This window comes from Mustelus asterias, chromosome 14 (genome assembly GCF_964213995.1).
Source record: "Mustelus asterias chromosome 14, sMusAst1.hap1.1, whole genome shotgun sequence".
Lineage (NCBI taxonomy): Eukaryota > Metazoa > Chordata > Chondrichthyes > Carcharhiniformes > Triakidae > Mustelus > Mustelus asterias.
Window position 1 is genome coordinate 39,155,705 of NC_135814.1, and position 17,018 is coordinate 39,172,722.

The window sequence follows — 17,018 nt, forward strand, 5'->3', positions numbered from 1 at the left end:
AGGCTATATCCGGCCCCGGAGGGATGTGGCAAGGGAGCAGCATTCTATCAGTTTTTTTCCACGCATGTGCAGTTGGAGGCACCAATCGGAGCTGCAGGATTTTGGGCATGTTAAGCCCCACCCACAGGCTTTTGCAGCGTGGTTCGGAATCACTGATATTTTTGCAGGCAGAGTGTGTATGGGGGCACCTGAGAACGGGTCTAAAAGTCAGATCTGAAACACTCCCAGTTTCAAGTCCGCCCAGCACTTAGAATCAAAATGGTAAAATAGGGCTCTTCGAGTCAGAATGATCCTGAGTTTCTCCTGCATTTTGTTTGTTCCAGTTTTTGTTAACATTTTTAAACGTTACATTTTTGGTAATAATATTGATTTAGCATCTCAATCAGTTGGAGCAAGTTGTTCTTCTCAGAAGAAATTAAGTACAAATAACTGAAAATCCTGTTTATCTCCAGATTTCCTCAGTGGTAGCAGTCTTTGCTCCGAGTTTGAAGGCCGTGGGTTCAAGCCTCCTCCAGATACCTGAGTGCATAATCCAGGCTTTCAGTTCACTGTATTAAGAGATGCTGTAATTTAGATATGTCAAACCAGTTGACTACCTGCGTGAAATATACCATTGAAGTATCTGAAGAAAGATGGGGGTTGGGGGGGCACAGTTCTCCTGCTTTTCTAGCCAATATTTACCCCTCAGTTCACAACACTAAAACAGTCATTTATACTGCTGGCAGAGCTGGTCATTTCTCTCATTGCTACCTGTGGGAGATTACTGATTTGATTTGATTTATTATTGTCACATGTATTAACATACAGTGAAAAGTATTGTTTCTTGCGCGCCATACAGACAAAACATACCGTTCATAGAGAAGGAAATGAGAGAGTGCAGGATGTAGTGTTACAATCGTAGCTAGGGTGTAGAGAAAGATCAACTTAATGCAAGGTAAGTCCATTCAAAGGTCTGACAGCAGCAGGGAAGAAGCTGTTCTTGAGTCGGTTGGTACGTGACCTCAGACTTTTGTATCTTTTTCCCGACGGAAGAAGCTGGAAGAGAGAATGTCTGGGGTGCGTGGGGTCCTTAATTATGCTGGCTGATTTGCTGAGGCAGCGGGAAGTGTAGACAGAGTCAATGGATGGGAGGCTGGTTTGCGTGATGGATTGGGCTACATTCATGACCTTTTGTAGTTCCTTGCAGTCTTGCGCAGAACAGGAGCCATACCAAGCTGTGATACAACCAGAAAGAATGCTTTCTATGGTGCATCTACTGTGTACAAATAGGCTCCCGCATTTCCCTACATTACAACAGTGACCACTGTTCAAAAATACTTTTAGTTGTTAATAATAACTGAGCTGAGAAATTAATAAGCAGCGTGAATATTGATAAATGGGTGTTGGAATTTTAAAAATTTAGAACCATTGGAGTGTGGTTTGATATGAAGCTAATCCAACAGTAACATCCTCTCCCAAGCCAGCAGACTTGTCCAGCACCAAGGCATTAATCACTTAAAATCAGCTTCACTGAGCAGGACATGTTCTTATGCCTGACAGCAGACTCCAGAAGCAATTGCTCTGCACAGGCGCAGCAGGGGACTGCTGAGAGGACAGAGGAAATGCTTTAGGGATGTCCTCAAACATACCTGCCAATTCATGCAAGTCCCTAGCCTGTGATGAACCAAAATGGAATAGACACATAAAACCTCTACAGTGCAGAAGGAAGCTATTTGGCCCATTGAGTCCACACCGATAACAGTCCAACCCAGGCTCTATCCCCATAGCCCCATGTATTTACTCTGCTAGTCCCCCTGACACTAAAGGGCAATTTAGCATGGCCAATCCACCTAACCCAACCTGCACATCATTTGGGCTATGGGGAGGAAGCCCATGCAGACAGGGTGAGAATGTGAAAACTCCACACAGGCATTCATCCAAGGCTGGAATTGAACCAGGTCCCTGGTGCTGTGAAGCAGCAGTGCTAACCACTGTGCCACCATGCCGCCCCTCATTCAGGAAGGCATCAAGAGACTTCATCGAGAACTTACTGAGGTGGAGTCAAAGGATCGGAAGGAGTGAACAAACCTCCAAAGAACCCAACTATCTAACCCTTCAGGGTTGTCTTGCGTGTGACAAAGTCAGCAAATTGAGGAACGGACTTATCAATCATCTTAGAACCAATTGATCCCGAGGGACTGCTTAGGAAGAAGGATGCAGCTAATGGTCAAACTACAATCTGCGGAAAGCAAATTATGTAATCGCTCAGAATGGGATTGAAAAAAAAAGTTTAAGTGGTTAGAAATTAGAAGTTTGAAATGTTATATTTAATCTTCCTACAGATGTCCTTATGGGTATACCGGAAGCTACTGTCAGTTTGGAAGATCCCAAGCACTACCCCACTCAACGGGTAAGTGGTGGAACTAACATTTGAAATGTTCAGTAGCATAGTAAAGCTGCTCTGGCTTCTCGTATGGCAAGTAAGAAGTTTAACAACACCAGGTTAAAGTCCAACAGGTTTATTTGGTAGCAAAAGCCACACAAGCTTTCGAGGCTCTGAGCCCCTTCTTCAGGTGAGTGGGAATTCTGTTCACAAACAGAACTTATAAGACACAGACTCAATTTACATGAATAATGGTTGGAATGCGAATACTTACAACTAATCCAGTCTTTAAGAAACAAAACAATGGGAGTGGAGAGAGCATCAAGACAGGCTAAAAAGATGTGTATTGTCTCCAGACAAGACAGCCAGTGAAACTCTGCAGGTCCACGCAACTGTGGGAGTTACAAATAGTGTGACATAAATTCTGATTCTAGGATCGCATGATAAAGACTCAGGAGGAAAAAAGCAGAAATATTTATGTGAAATAGTGTGACATAAACCCAATATCCCGGTTGAGGCCGTCCTTGTGTGTGCGGAACCTGGCTATCAGTTTCTGCTCCGCGACTCTGCGCTGTCGTGTGTCGCGAAGGCCGCCTTGGAGAACGCTTACCCGAATATCAGAGGCCGAATGCCCGTGACCGCTGAAGTGCTCCCCAACAGGAAGAGAACAGTCTTGCCTGGTGATTGTCGAGCGGTGTTCATTCTCGTATGGCCACAGAACATGACGATTATTTTGGTGTTCCAACAATACAACTGATGGTTCTTGTGCCTTTCAGTTGGCCACTAAAGGGAAATATATGAATGAGGATAGAAGATTTTTGCTGTTTGTTATTTGTTGTGAAAGGAAAGTTGTTTATAATTCCACAGCAAATAGTGAACAAAGTGAATCTCTTCTCTCAGACAACAGTATCAATTTTTGCACGAGAAAGAGAATCACTGGTGTTTGTCAGGAATTGCTGGCTGTCTTATTTTATGAAATGTGTAGAGCCCAGAAGTTTTGTGGGCTGGAGTTTTGTGTAAAAAGCTTCCCCTGGAGTAACATTAATTCTGATGAATGAATTGAAAGGAGGACTCCTACAAGTGTTTCCACTGTTTTGGCATTTGGAGCCCCTACTGTTTAATGTGCATTGATGTAAGCAGTTGTAAAGTTAATTCTATAAACATTTGATTATCTATTAGCCTGAATGAACAATCATTACCTGTGGGCAAATAAAATGGAAATAGTGTGGGAACAAAATAAGTCATATAAAGATTGATGTTAACATGCAGAGCAACTGAGTAAATTAATTTCTTGAATTGTTGAGTAGTTTCAGATATTCATATGCTTAAAATTTTCTGAAGAATGAAAAGCCTGCCCTTTAAGTGGTTGCCTCATAAATGTATTTGATGGTCATTTAATGTGAAGGGTCCTGAAATGTTGAGATGTTTTTTTGTCTGTGTTGCAGCAACAGCAGTCTTACTGACCATTATCATCATCCTCATTCTGGGAGCACTCGCAGCCGGAGCATTCCTGAATTACAGGCGGACAGGCTCAATCCTGCCACCTTTTCCAAAGTTTTCGAGGTAACAACTCGTTTATTCTTTGTGAATTTACTAAAGCCAAGCAGGTTATGCAACATTACGGATTTCGGCCTCATGCAGCGAGAGGTATGTTACCATAGGAACACAGGGGCAGCACTAGCTCACTTTGTCCCTGGAGCCTGCTCTACCACTCAATAAGGTCATGGCTGATCTGGTTGTGGTGTCAGCTCTACTTTCCTGTTGCCTCCCCACAGCTCTTGACCACCACCCCCCCCCCCCCCCCCCCCCCCCCCCGCCCGTGCCAAATACAAATCTGTCTAATTCAGCTTTGAATAAATTCAATGATCAACCTTCACTATTTTATGAGGAAGAGAACTCCACACACCAATAACCCTTTGAGAGAGAGAAAATCTCCTGATCTCCGTCTTAAAAAGGAACCCTCTTATTTTTAAACGGTGTCACCCTGGTTTTATTCTCTCCCACAAGAGGAAACAGCCTCTGGGTATCCCCGCTATCAAATCCCCTCAGGATCTTATCAGATCACCTCTCATTTCTTTGCACTCCTATGGGTATTGGCCCAACCTGCTCACCCTTGCCATTGAATAAAGATTGCTTAGTTAACTGGATACAAATTCTTTTGTAGAGTTTTAAAAAGTGCCTCAACTGTTCAGATTATCAAATATATTTATTGTAAGCACCAGTGCATCTCACTCATACCTTTTACGTAGCAATAATTGGCTTCAATCAGCAAAACAAGATTCTGAGGTTGAGGACCACAACATAAGGAATAGCAGCATTTTGGTAATGTTACTGGACTAGTAGTTCAGAGATGCTTGTCAAGTGGAGCTGCTTCAGGGAGTGTCGACCTGCCTTCGCGAGACCTGGGCTCAGCTGGCTCCAACTGACAGTACCTGGTCAGTCCCCTGCTCAGGGATATGAGCCTCATGGCTTTGTGGGCATCAAGGGAGGGACTAAATGCTAAGGGAGTAAACCCTAACAGAAAATCTGGAATAGAGCCCGGTCAGGCAGCCATGCGTCATTTTTGGGATGTTCCAGCAGCTCCTGCAGCCAAACTAGTGCCAAACGTTGTGCTTTGCACTCCTTTGGACCCCACCAGCAAAGACAAGGGGGAAATTCTGATGCTTAAGCAACTCAAAAACCCCCATATACCCTGCACAGGCATGCGCCATGGAGAAGTCATTCCATAGTCGCCTCACAGTGACCAAAGCAACACAGAAGGCAGCAGTTACGGGTCATACGCCCAGCTGGCTTGGTGTAGGGAATGAGTGCCATGGGCTGCCTTCAACAGGGGAGAGATCATCGGGTCTCATCTGATAGCTACCACCCACCTCAAACTGGGCAGCCCCAATATCTAAGGTGCCATCCCACTGCAGTCCACCCGCTCCAATGGGAGCTTGGAGCTTAGCATCTTTGCCCAGCAAGTGGACTGTAAAAACACACCAAGCAACATGGCAAAGCAAGGAAAGATGGAGTCCACCCTTCATTTTGCAAGTTGGAACATCAGAACTATGTGTTCAGATTGTCAGAACATCTGACACAGATCGACAACTCTTGGAGAAATGGCCTCATCATAAATGAATTGTGTAGAATTAATGTGGACATTACAGCGCTTCAGAAGACATGCTTCCTTGCAAGCTGATCACTAAGGGAGCAAGAATACACTTTTTACTGGTAGGGTCGAGAACCAAAAGAGCCAAGACAGCATGGAGTGGGCTTTGCCATCAGGAACTCCTTGTTCAGCATGATAGAAGCACCCACAAATGGCTCAGAATGCATCGTGTACATCTGAATGTCTGCTGCCCTAAGATCAGTGTATCTGCTCAATATCTATTTCACAGAGAAATCTATCCATATCAAACATTAGTTACCTCCGGCCATGTCTGATCTTCATTAGCCAGAAATGGGAAAAATGACATGCAGATTAGATCTGGTAGGAGCAGCTCTAAACCTTTCAGAGTCCTTTGGAGAGATGGAGTTCCTTTTTGGAGATGTGGAGTACCTTTCAGGAGAGATAAAATGTCCCTTTGGATATGATCCTGGGGCACCTTCGGGGAAGTCAGGTGCTCTTTGGGAGAGGTAAGATGTCCTTTGAGAAATTAACTGCATGTGTGTAAAAATACATAAATTCATTGGAACTGTCAAGAGAGCTATCAAAAGGAACTGTCAAAACTGTCAAGAGGAACTGCCGAAAAAAATTTGGGCCTTGGAGAACGGCCCAAAAGCCCAACCTTCAAGGAGTGGAAATTCAAGCCTTTATGTCTTGATCATTGCACAAATGGAAACTTTCAGGAAGAAATTATTGTTGTAAATGTGCCTATGTTTTATGTTCCTGGATCCCAAAGGAGCAATATAAACTTGCCGTTGCAAAGAGAATATATCCACTTCCAAAACACAAAATATCCAAAGTAATAATTAATTTATTTTTTGTTTCTCCCTAAAGCTTAAGCAGCCTCATCAAACCAAATGGAAATGGGGTGACATTTAGATCTGGAATGGATACTGGAGTAGACAGTGGTGCTTCTGCCATAGACATAGACTCTGCTATTGACGGAGCGATGCAGATGGTAAGATAATAGTATTCTAGTTAATTATTACAGCTCCTGGTAATAATTCTTGATGTAATAATGAGTGCTTCACACTTGTACTTGCACCTTCATTAAATGTGAACCAACTCTGTTTTTGCAACAGAATGAAAACTTTGTAGTGGAAGCAGGAAAGCAGCCAGTTACTTTTGAAAATCCCATGTTTGGAACAAAGGGGAATGTTCCCAGTGAACCTACTGCCGTCCAGCAATCTGCGGTAACTGTAAGAGGGAGCTATGATTAAATAAACTCACCATATCGGAATTAACTGCATTGGAAACAATTAGTTTATTGAATCATATTCAGTTTAGCTGGTGGCAATGGGTCCATCCTAAAGCTTTAGCAGACACTACTGTAATACAGAATTGCTAAATTTATAATTGCTGACATATATCTAAAAACATGCACTTTGTTAACATTTCATACAAGATTTTATTTATAGTATGAGAAATTTACTGATCTAAACCATATGATGCATTGTAGGATACATTTTAGGAACATCGAAAAGAATCTAGGGTGAGGAGTAGGTCATTTAGACCCTCAAGCCTGTTCCACCATTCAGTAAGATCATGGTTAATCTATATCCCCCTGTACAAATCTAACCTTGGTTATATATCATCTAATGCTCCAATGTGACAAAAATCTATCCGTCATAGTTTTGAAATGTTCAATAATCTTGGGGGAAAGGGCTCCAGACTTCCACTACCCTTTAGATAAACGAGCTCTTCCTGACATCACTCCAATCACCTGAAATAGAATTATGTATGCTTGTACATTGAGGAAGTGAGATGAAAAGATGATGACCCCTAGCTACTGGGTTCTCATAGTTAGGAGTACCCCAAAGATGCAATGGAGAACGTCCCTATTCTGGAAGAGCCAGGTAAGGATTGCCCAGGAAGTTTGGATTGCATAGTAATTGGAAGCATCCGAAAGTATCATTTAAATCACAAACTTTAGATGGTTCCAATTGTCTTACAGTGATAGCTATCCAGGAAAAGTTAAAAGAATTAAAACCACTTTTAACTTCAGGCGAAACTTAGTGCTGATAGTCAAGATCCCCAATGTGACCCCCCACTGGCCACCTGCCCATATGAATACCTACCTGACCACCTAGATGCTCCCCGAACATCTGACCCCCACCCCCTACTGACCAACTGACCCCCCCCATAGGCAACCAAACCCTCTGATCAAAGCTGTCCCACTAACTGACCAACACCGACCCCCTCCCAAGTAACCCTACTTACTGACATGCCCCCACAACTGACCACCCAATCGCCACTGACCCCCTCACTGAACCCTGCCCCCCACTGACCAATTGATCCACCCCTTGACCGATAACCCTCCTGACCAACCAACCACTCACCTGACTGACTCCTTCCAACTAACTCAATGGACTCCCTCGCGAACAGCCTCCCTCCCACTGACCCTCCCACCCCCACTGAACACCAGACTTCCCTCCCTGATGCCCCAAACTTAACCCCCAATCCTCCCGCTACCTGGCAATCCTCCCTGCTTACCTTACAAACTTACCTACTCCCTGGTATCTGAAAATGGCTGGACCTTTAAATTTACCTGCTTTACAGCAGCTAGTGTTGTAAAGAAGGGGGCCTGACTTTCTTACCTCCAATTCTCCAGCCCTTGACTTAAGGCCTCAGGAGTGGACTGCACTACACAGTTATTGCGTGGCTCGAGACAGAACATTAGGCAAGACAGAAGCAGCTGGGTTTCTGAATAAGAAGCTAGAAGCGGAGTCACAAACCAACTCTGATTGCCACTCACCGGAAGTTCAATCCCTTTATTTTCTTCTATCCTTATTCCAAATCTCCCTTTCAGAGGAAATATTTTCTCTTCAATCTGATCAATTCCTTTAATAATTTTAAATATGTCGATTTGACAACCCTTTAGCTTTCTATACTGAAGGGAATAGGTTTAGTCTATGCAACCATTCTTCATAGTTTAATGTTTTTAGCCCAGTGTTGCTCTGGTGAATGCTCAGTGCACCCCTCCCAAGGTCAATATATTTGAGTGCTCTGGAACTGAAGGCCATATTCCAAGTGGGGGCTAATCAGAGCTTTATGCAATGTGGCATAACATTCATCCCGTTGTACTTTACTCTGTTCATTATCTGGTCAACCTAATATGAGGGAGCCAAAGGCCCAGTTATGGGATTGGGTTAGTCCTGTTAAAAAGAATTAGATATCAACATTGGATTCAAGCTATTTAATAGGCTATATAATATTTAAACTGCCCAGTAAATCATGCATTTAGATTCAATTTTTTTCTGTTTTGGAGTAATGCATTTGACTGTTTTGGTCTAGGATGTCGTGGCAGTTGGTGGTGAAACAAATGGAAGCAGCTTTGACAATGCCATCTATACGTCCATGCCTCCTTTCGTAGACAAACCTATTTCAACTGAATCACAAAATCGGGTAAAAGCAATGGCGAATTTGTGTGAACGGTTCTCTTTTATACAGTAACTTTTGAAGATCTAGGGGTGATCTTACCACCACCCCACCGGCTGAAAGGCAGGATGAGCGAGTAAGATCGCAAGGGAGCCGAGAATCAGGTTTGCACTCGGTTTCTTGCCTTTCGCAGTCTTACCGGCATTGGATATCTGGCAAGGTCAGTCTCGTGCCCATTTCTGACGCGAGGCTGAATAAACTATTTAAATTCAATTTAAATCTATTTTACATTGAATTAATGAGCCCAGGACATTATCCTCCGGGCTCACTTGGGTTTGTGGCCTTGCCAGGAAAGATTCTCTCTGGCAAAAGTCACAGCTGGTCCCCAGCAATGGGGGTCAAATGTGATGGCCTCGCCAGTAGAACTGGAGGCCATTAAGACCCCCTGGGGTGGTCGGGGGCAAGAGGAGTGTCCCTTAGTCAGTGCCAGCCGGGCACCCTGGCACTGCTCATCGGGTGCCAGGCAGTGCCAAGGGGTGAGGCCTGAGGGGGCAGCACCTAATGGAGTTGGGACCAGACAGGGGCAGCCGGTCAGTGGTGGGGGGAGGGAGACCCACTGCCAATCTGCATTGTGATCACTGCAGGGAGGGAGGGGGGATTGGTCCGGGTGCAGGGCGGAAGGGGGGAGTCGTGGGGTCCATCGGTCTTGGCGGATGGGGAGGGTTGCAATAGGCTGTGGGCTCCCATGGTAGCTGGGGGAGGGAGCTATGCTTAGGTATAGAGGCTGACTGAGAGCAGCAGATACTGAATGGCGAGCCTCTCTGCTCGAGACCTGCACATGTGCAATGCACCCTCTGCTGCTCTTAACCACTATTCAGGTGATTTAAGCCCCACCCTCTCCCCCTACAGTCGAGAAACCATTTCTGAGGGGTTTTTTTTAATCTAAGTGCATTAGATAGCAGATTTGGACTTGTCCAAAAAATGGTTCAGACACTCTCCCATTTTCACGCTCATCCTGGACTTACAATTTTTTTCGTAAGATCTCCAGGCTTAGAATTTTTTTCGTAAGATCAGCCCCTCTATTTGTGCGTGTGTGTGTTTAAAGTGGTTAACCTTTCTCTCTGGAATGCCAACTCTTAAGCTCTCAGAGCACTTCAATGCACTTAGAAAGTTCTGTACATTGTGCTTGATCTGATGCGAACTCCACATTGAAGTATCCACTGCAAGCAGATTTCCTGCTCTTCTCCAATAACACATGTCATCTTCGACTGCTGTTTCCGATGGGTGGCAGTGCCTAATGAGCACATCCTGCTCTGCTTGCCATGTCGGATGATTAGGTGACAGTTTTGTCTGATATGGGGACATATATTGAATTTCTTCGCCAATATGTCTGGTAGATTCAGCTCCAGGAATGTACATGTTCTCATGTTGACATTAACATCATGTTGTTCTTTCAGGAATCAAAGTGGAATTTTTTCAAACGGAAACCCAAACAAGGGACGAATTTTGAAAATCCTGTATATGCAGAGGTAGCTCTTCTTTTCACAGTGAATGACATGGGTTTTCTATTATATTGTAACACTTTCGATGACTTTGTTTAAAAAGTGTAAGGAATAAAATATTTATCATTGTCCTTGATACCCCACACAGTTGCAGAATTAAAGAGCAAAACCAGCATGTTTGAATATTAATATCTACTGCACAATAGTTAGAAAGTAAGCTCTGACAAAGGGTCATCTAAACTCGAAACGTTGGCTCTATTCTCTCCCCACAGATGCTGTCAGACCTGCTGAGATTTTCCAGCATTTTCTGTTCTTATTTCAGATTCCAGCATCCGCAGTATTTGGCTTTTATCTTGTGTTAGAAAGTAAGGTCTGATGGTGTTTTAATCTGGGTAAAGCAGTTTTGAAAATAAGTATCTTTTATAATCAAGCCAGGACATTATTTATTAAAAAAGTAAATGGGTTAGTTATGGAATTACAGTCTTTTTTGTATTTTAAACACTTAAAAATTCTGTGGTGGAACAATTGTAATGTGATTCCTTTCTGACAGGAATAAACCTCAATGCACTCCACACTAAATGCACATTTCCATACAAGAATTATCTTTAGATAATCCTTTGTGCCTGCATAAACATTAATATTGAATGGTCCCACTCTGGGTTCCAGGGGAGAGTCAATGATCTGGCAGGTGGATCTCCCTGGCTAGGGTAGAGTTAATGATCAGGGTAAAAATGAGCAGGATGCAATTTTTCAAAGCCATCTCGGCCTTTTGGCTAAGATGAAGCATCATATCAAGCCGAATATGGGGTGCAATCCCCCATCCTGTCAGCTTGGATCTTGTTTGTCTCTCTTGTGGGGACCATGAATTGGATTGAATTGGAATTTGAATTTGGTTTTTTGGATGGAATGAAAAGTTGAACACCAATATGAAATGGTACCGAGAGGCACATAAGCTGTTTGCTGAAGAACTCCGACATTTAAAGTTTGATTTTCAAATTAGTGAGTGCGGCATTGTGGCTGTGGTTTTTGACAAGTTACTGAGATTTGAGCATTATGGCTAATGTTATTTTTCTGAGGAGGACACATGCATTGGTGCAGCAAAGTGCAGGCAGCCCAGGAACTTACATCATTCGATCGGGGCACAACCAATTAGGCATGTCAGAAAATTGCTGCCTTTGCCTTTCATCAAGAAAGCATTGACAAAATTGAACAAATGCGGACTGTGGATGCCAGTTGATGCCGATTGTTGAACTCAATACCCCTCTGGTTAACAGTACAACTTTGATGCTGCAAAACAACCATGCCATTGTTTCGCTCCTCTTCCAACACCAGAATCAAGTGAAGATGGAAGACACAGATTAGTTTAATAGAATTGACTAATCAGGAATTTTCTATGTTAATATGGGTGGCACGGTGGTACAGTGGTTGGCACTACTGCCTCACAGCGCCAGGGATCCGGGTTCAGTTCCCAGCTTGGGTCACTGTCTGTGCAGAGTCTGCATGTTCTCCCCGTGTCTGTTGGGTTTCCTCCGGGTGCTCCGGTTTCCTCACACAGTCCGAAAGATGTGCTGGTTAGGGTGCATTGGCCATGCTAAATTCTCCCTCGGTGTACCCGAACAGGTGCCAACAAGTGGCAAGTAGGGGATTTTCACAGTAACTTCATCGCAGTGTTAATGTAAGCCTGCTTGTGACACTAATAAAATAAATAATAATATAGAAGGTAAATATATAAGGGCGGCACGGTAGCACAGTGGTTAGCACTGCTGCTTCACAGCTCCAGGGACCTGGGTTCGATTCCCAGCTTGAGTCACTGTCTGTGTGGAGTTTGCACATTCTCCTCGTATCTGCGTGGGTTTCCTCCGGGTGCTCCGGTTTCCTCCCACAGTCCAAAGATGTGCGGGTTAGGTTGATTGGCCAAGCTAAAATTGCCCTCAGTGTTCTGGGATGCGTAGGTTAGAGGAATTAGTGGGTAAATATGTAGGGATATGGGGGTAGGGCCTGGGTGGGATTGTGGTCGGTGCAGACTCGATGGGCCGAATGGCCTCTTTCTGTGCTGTAGGGATTCTAAGATTCTAAAATAATCCAATAATGTGTATTCTAAAGGAATGTTTACTTAGGGCAGTTCACTTCATGCATTTTGTGTAGTTGAACTTTGACACATGGATGTCTTTTTTTCCTCCACCTAGTGCCAGAAACAGCAACAGGCAATTAATCCGCTTGGAGAAACTGCTGCCACGTCTCATACTTTATCTCCAAGTAAATCATATTCAAAAAAAGATGAGCCCTCGACATACAGTCCGACAGAAAATACTTTCAAAGATACAGCTACTCTTGTCAAAGAAGATTCAAATGCATAATTCCAATGCTCAACTGGAGAAAAAGCGACAGACTTTCTTTCCTATGATACATTATATTTTTATATACAGCCAGCATACTTGGATATGTCAGAAATCTTTAGGTACAAGAAGTCTTTTAAAGATAACTAGAATGAACCGATAGCTGTTATAAGAGGTGGTCTGTCTGTTTCTTTGCCTTCAGTGATATTTTATGCCAACTTTTATCTTTTTTGCCTGTGAAGACTTTTTAATCCAGAGGTACTCTATGTATTTCTTTGCACTGGACTTGTGTAAAAGTTTGAGATATGTGATGTTATAAATATGTTGTACATTTGTAAATTTTGAAGAGATTATGTCAATTATGTTGCCAAGGGTATGGCTGATTTATATTGAAGGTCGCAATTTGTGGAAACCTAAAGATTGAGGTGAGACTACTGATTAAAATTTTAAAAAAGATAATTCTAAATGTGAAAACTACTGATCGTGCCACGTGAAGGAATTCTTCACAAACACATTGTGATACAACAAAAACAGCAGAACACATATATAGAATAACATCAGTACACTGGAGTTTTTGCATTTCAATTATTTGTATACAGCAAACTCCGTAATAAATGGTCACTCATCAAACTAAGCAGTACGAGCTGTTAATCACAGAGAGCTGGATATGTAACTTAGATACACACTAATCCAGAGAGACAAAGAAGCTGTTTCCAAAAATAAAGTCCGTTCGGTTATTCAAAATTAAATGTTTATTAAAAAAAATCTGTTTCACAATTGTTTCATGTTGTTAATTCTGACGAAAGTTTCTTTTGAAATGTAAACAATTTCATTTTGTTCATTTTTATTTTGTTGTAATTCTGCAGACTGTTGAGAGTAGGACCTGACAGTATAAGGGAAAGCAGTCTTAGAACACCAATGTGTCATTTACAAAAATGGTAGCTACAGAACTTGTGTCGGAAACAGTGGGGGGGTGGGGCTGTAAAGTGCAGCCAAGAGTCCACAAAGTTGGCAGGACTGGAAAATCCCATTGGTTGGGGGTGGGGGAGGGGGGATAGTTTGGGGGGGTGGGGGGACCTGAAAACTCCACCCTTGGGGGTAAAGTGCATAGTCTGAAGACATTATACTGGTCTATAATGCTAAAACAATCATAGCAGTTGCTAAATAATGTTTTTTGTGTAGATTAAATATAGGAATAGATTGGGAAAAAAGCTTGCCATTGATGAAACTGTTCTTTGTGCCTTCCACTTTTTAAAAATTAATTTGCCTTAGCGCAGCGGGGTAGAGAGTCGTATTAATTGGTTTAGATTGAATCCTAATTCCTGTCAATCAATGCTTGAAACAATACAGAAGAGCAGAGTTTGTTCCTAGTTCCAAAATGGTGCATGTCTTTTAAAACAAACTGCGTGGAGTGAGGGAAACACCGGTGAAAACAATACTATTTTGACCACTGAAGCTTGCAGAGGAATCAAATGAAGGTAGTTTATTCTGGTCCAATTACAAAATGTGAGCAGAAACATCAATTTGATGATAAAATGCTTTGTGCATCTTATACCCTTGTTAATTTTTCTACCGGTCTTTAACTACTGGAGCAAATATACAAGGAGTTTGGGATTGTCAGATATTTCTTTAATTACAATCAACAACACTGTGAAAAGTAAATACAAATTTTTAAAAAACTGGAAAATACAACGAATGGGAAATGTAGCAGTGGATGCAGGTGGCTGTTCAAACAGATTCCACTGTAAATATATACCTCACGTGAACAACTCTTAAGAATGATTTGGCCCAGATATGATATCCTATCCTCTCCTTCATGAATCAAGGAATGATTGGGATGACCATTCATCTTGGCTTACTTCACACTGAAGTACAATTCAGACTGGAATTGTCCTGTAGATGGCCGAGACTAGCTGCCTAAATTTATTAGTTAAAGGCCTGCACATCTACTCAATATTGATTGTACTTAATGTGATCATAGTTTTATATATTTTACATCATAAGAAATTGAATATTTTAGAATCCTTTGTATGTTAATTTTGTTGGATGTATTCTAATTAGGGTGGAATTTATATTGTACTTTGATCAAAAAATATTTCTGTTACTGGAAAAGAAATCTGCTGAACAAATCTAATAAATTTTGTTATTTTATCATACTTCGTTATTCCCTTAGTTCATTTTCTAGAAGGAAATTTGGGGGAAAATCATTTAAAACAGCATCTCATTGGAAGAAACTCACAGTTAGTTACTTTCAGGAATGTTGCTTGCTGTGATGATTTCCCGAATTGCCTCTCTGCACATCATCGCACTAGACGTCACAGGGTGGATGATCAAATTGGCTATTGACAAAAATGGGAATTTTCCCATCCCGCCTGCCACGGGAATCATAACAGGCAGAGGGCGGACCATGCAATGGTCCATTGACCTTGGGCGGAATTTTCCAGTTTTGGGGCAAGCGCGGCTGGAAAATCCAACCTTAAATGTTGCCTTTTGAAGCACCACACTAAAGATAACACCGAACAATATTTTTGTTAATATTTTCACAAAGATACTCTTCTTTAACAGCCTTGTTGGTGGAACATATACTTTGTTAGAATAAATAGCATCCATATATTCCAGTGAATCATTCAGATTACAACACAAAGAGAGAGCTTTAGAAATCCTAATAGATAATTTAGCATTTACAGGGATAATAATGTTTGTCATTGTTGAATTTTACTTTATTTCTTTATCTTAATCTCAGCCTCTCCGCATCAATTAAACATTTAAGAACAGAACATGTCACAGGTTAAATCTTAGATATGCCTATTTATTCCTAACCAATTAGTGACATCCAGTTTGATAGTATATTTGTCAAAAACATGCAACAAAAGCTTTTCAACAAACCCTTATAAATACTCAAAAACAAACAAAGCAGCTGAATCCAGCCCTGGGTACTGGGTTATCTAGTACTCATTAGAGACAAGATAAATCTCAGCAAGGATGCAAATTTGATGGTATCAACGCAACTGCCCACTATACATCTGATCCGATTTTAAATTTGGTACTTTTTAAAGTTTATTTATTAGCATCACAAGAATGCTTACATTAGCACTGCAGTGAAGTTCCTGTGAAAATCCCCAAGTTGCCACACTCCGGCAACTGAGGGTACATTGAGGGAGAATTTAGCATGGTCAATGCACCTAACCAGCACATCTTTCAGACTGTGGGAGGGAACTGAAGCACCTGGAGGAAATCCACACAGACACAGGGAGAATGTGCAAACTCCGCACAGACAGTGACCCAAGCCAGGAATTGAACCGGGGTCCCTGGCGATGTGAGACAGCAGTGCTAACCACTGCATCACTGAGCCACTCCTTTTCCCACTATTTCCATTCCCACTTTGCAACTCATGCAAATACCAAGCTACAATCTTTGTGTGATGTTTCACCCAATCTCTTCTCCATCACAAAGATCAACCAGCTTCATCGCCGTTATATTTTCCTCCTCTGACCCAGGGGAGAACAAGGGTTGGACGTGAGCCGGAAGAAAAGTGGCAGAGCATGAAGAAAAGGGGGCATGTCCTCTCTCTGTCCGACCCCAAAAACTTTCCTCAAGCCTGCTCCACCATTCAATAAGATCATAGCTGATCAAATTTTAATCTCAACTTCACATCCCAATAGCCTTCCACCTGCATGCTTGTCAAGAATTTATCTACATCTACCTTAAAGATACTCAAAGGCTCTGCCTCAACCAACTTTTGAGGAAGAAAATTCTAAATTCTCCCAACTCTGAGAGAAAAAAACATCCTCATCTCTGTCTCAAGATACTCTGGAATTTATTTCCTGAACCTCACCACCTCTCATCCTTTTAATATTCTCCTTAAATTCCACATCTTTGACCAGGCTCTTTGTTATCCTCCTAATATCTCCTGTCTAGCTCGCCATCAGGTTTTGACTGATCATACTTCAGTAAAGTATCTCAGTACATTTTTCTATGAAATGGGAGCTACCTAAATGCAAGTTGTTGTTTAAGTTTCAGCTTATTTAATAGCGTCACAATCAGGCTTACATTAACACTGCAATGAAGTTACTGTGAAAATCCCCTAGGTGTCACACTCCGGTGACACTGGGTTCCTGGCGCTGTGAGGCAGCAGTGCTAACCACTGTGCCACCATGCCACTCTGTTGTTATTCTTTCACCTGTTACATTCCATATATAACTGTGTGCAGCAAATCTGTACACATTCCCGATGCCTGCACTTTCAGCCAGGGACTTTATTCACATCCCTGCATTCCTTGAGTGACAGGATCT

The 17,018-nt window shown here is 42.3% G+C and overlaps 1 protein-coding gene across 1 annotated transcript in view; it reads left to right on the forward strand.

Annotated features, from left to right (window-relative positions):
• Positions 1-13,652, forward strand: part of lrp2a (low density lipoprotein receptor-related protein 2a) — a 297,083-nt gene extending 283,431 nt beyond the window's left edge. The window contains exons 70-76 of the mRNA XM_078228217.1: positions 2,322-2,389; positions 3,808-3,925; positions 6,345-6,468; positions 6,593-6,709; positions 8,805-8,915; positions 10,346-10,417; positions 12,577-13,652. Coding sequence (XP_078084343.1) covers positions 2,322-2,389; positions 3,808-3,925; positions 6,345-6,468; positions 6,593-6,709; positions 8,805-8,915; positions 10,346-10,417; positions 12,577-12,747 — 781 coding nt within the window. The 3' untranslated portion in view covers positions 12,748-13,652. The remainder of the gene's footprint in view (positions 1-2,321; positions 2,390-3,807; positions 3,926-6,344; positions 6,469-6,592; positions 6,710-8,804; positions 8,916-10,345; positions 10,418-12,576) is intronic.
• The last annotated feature ends 3,366 nt before the right edge of the window (positions 13,653-17,018 follow it).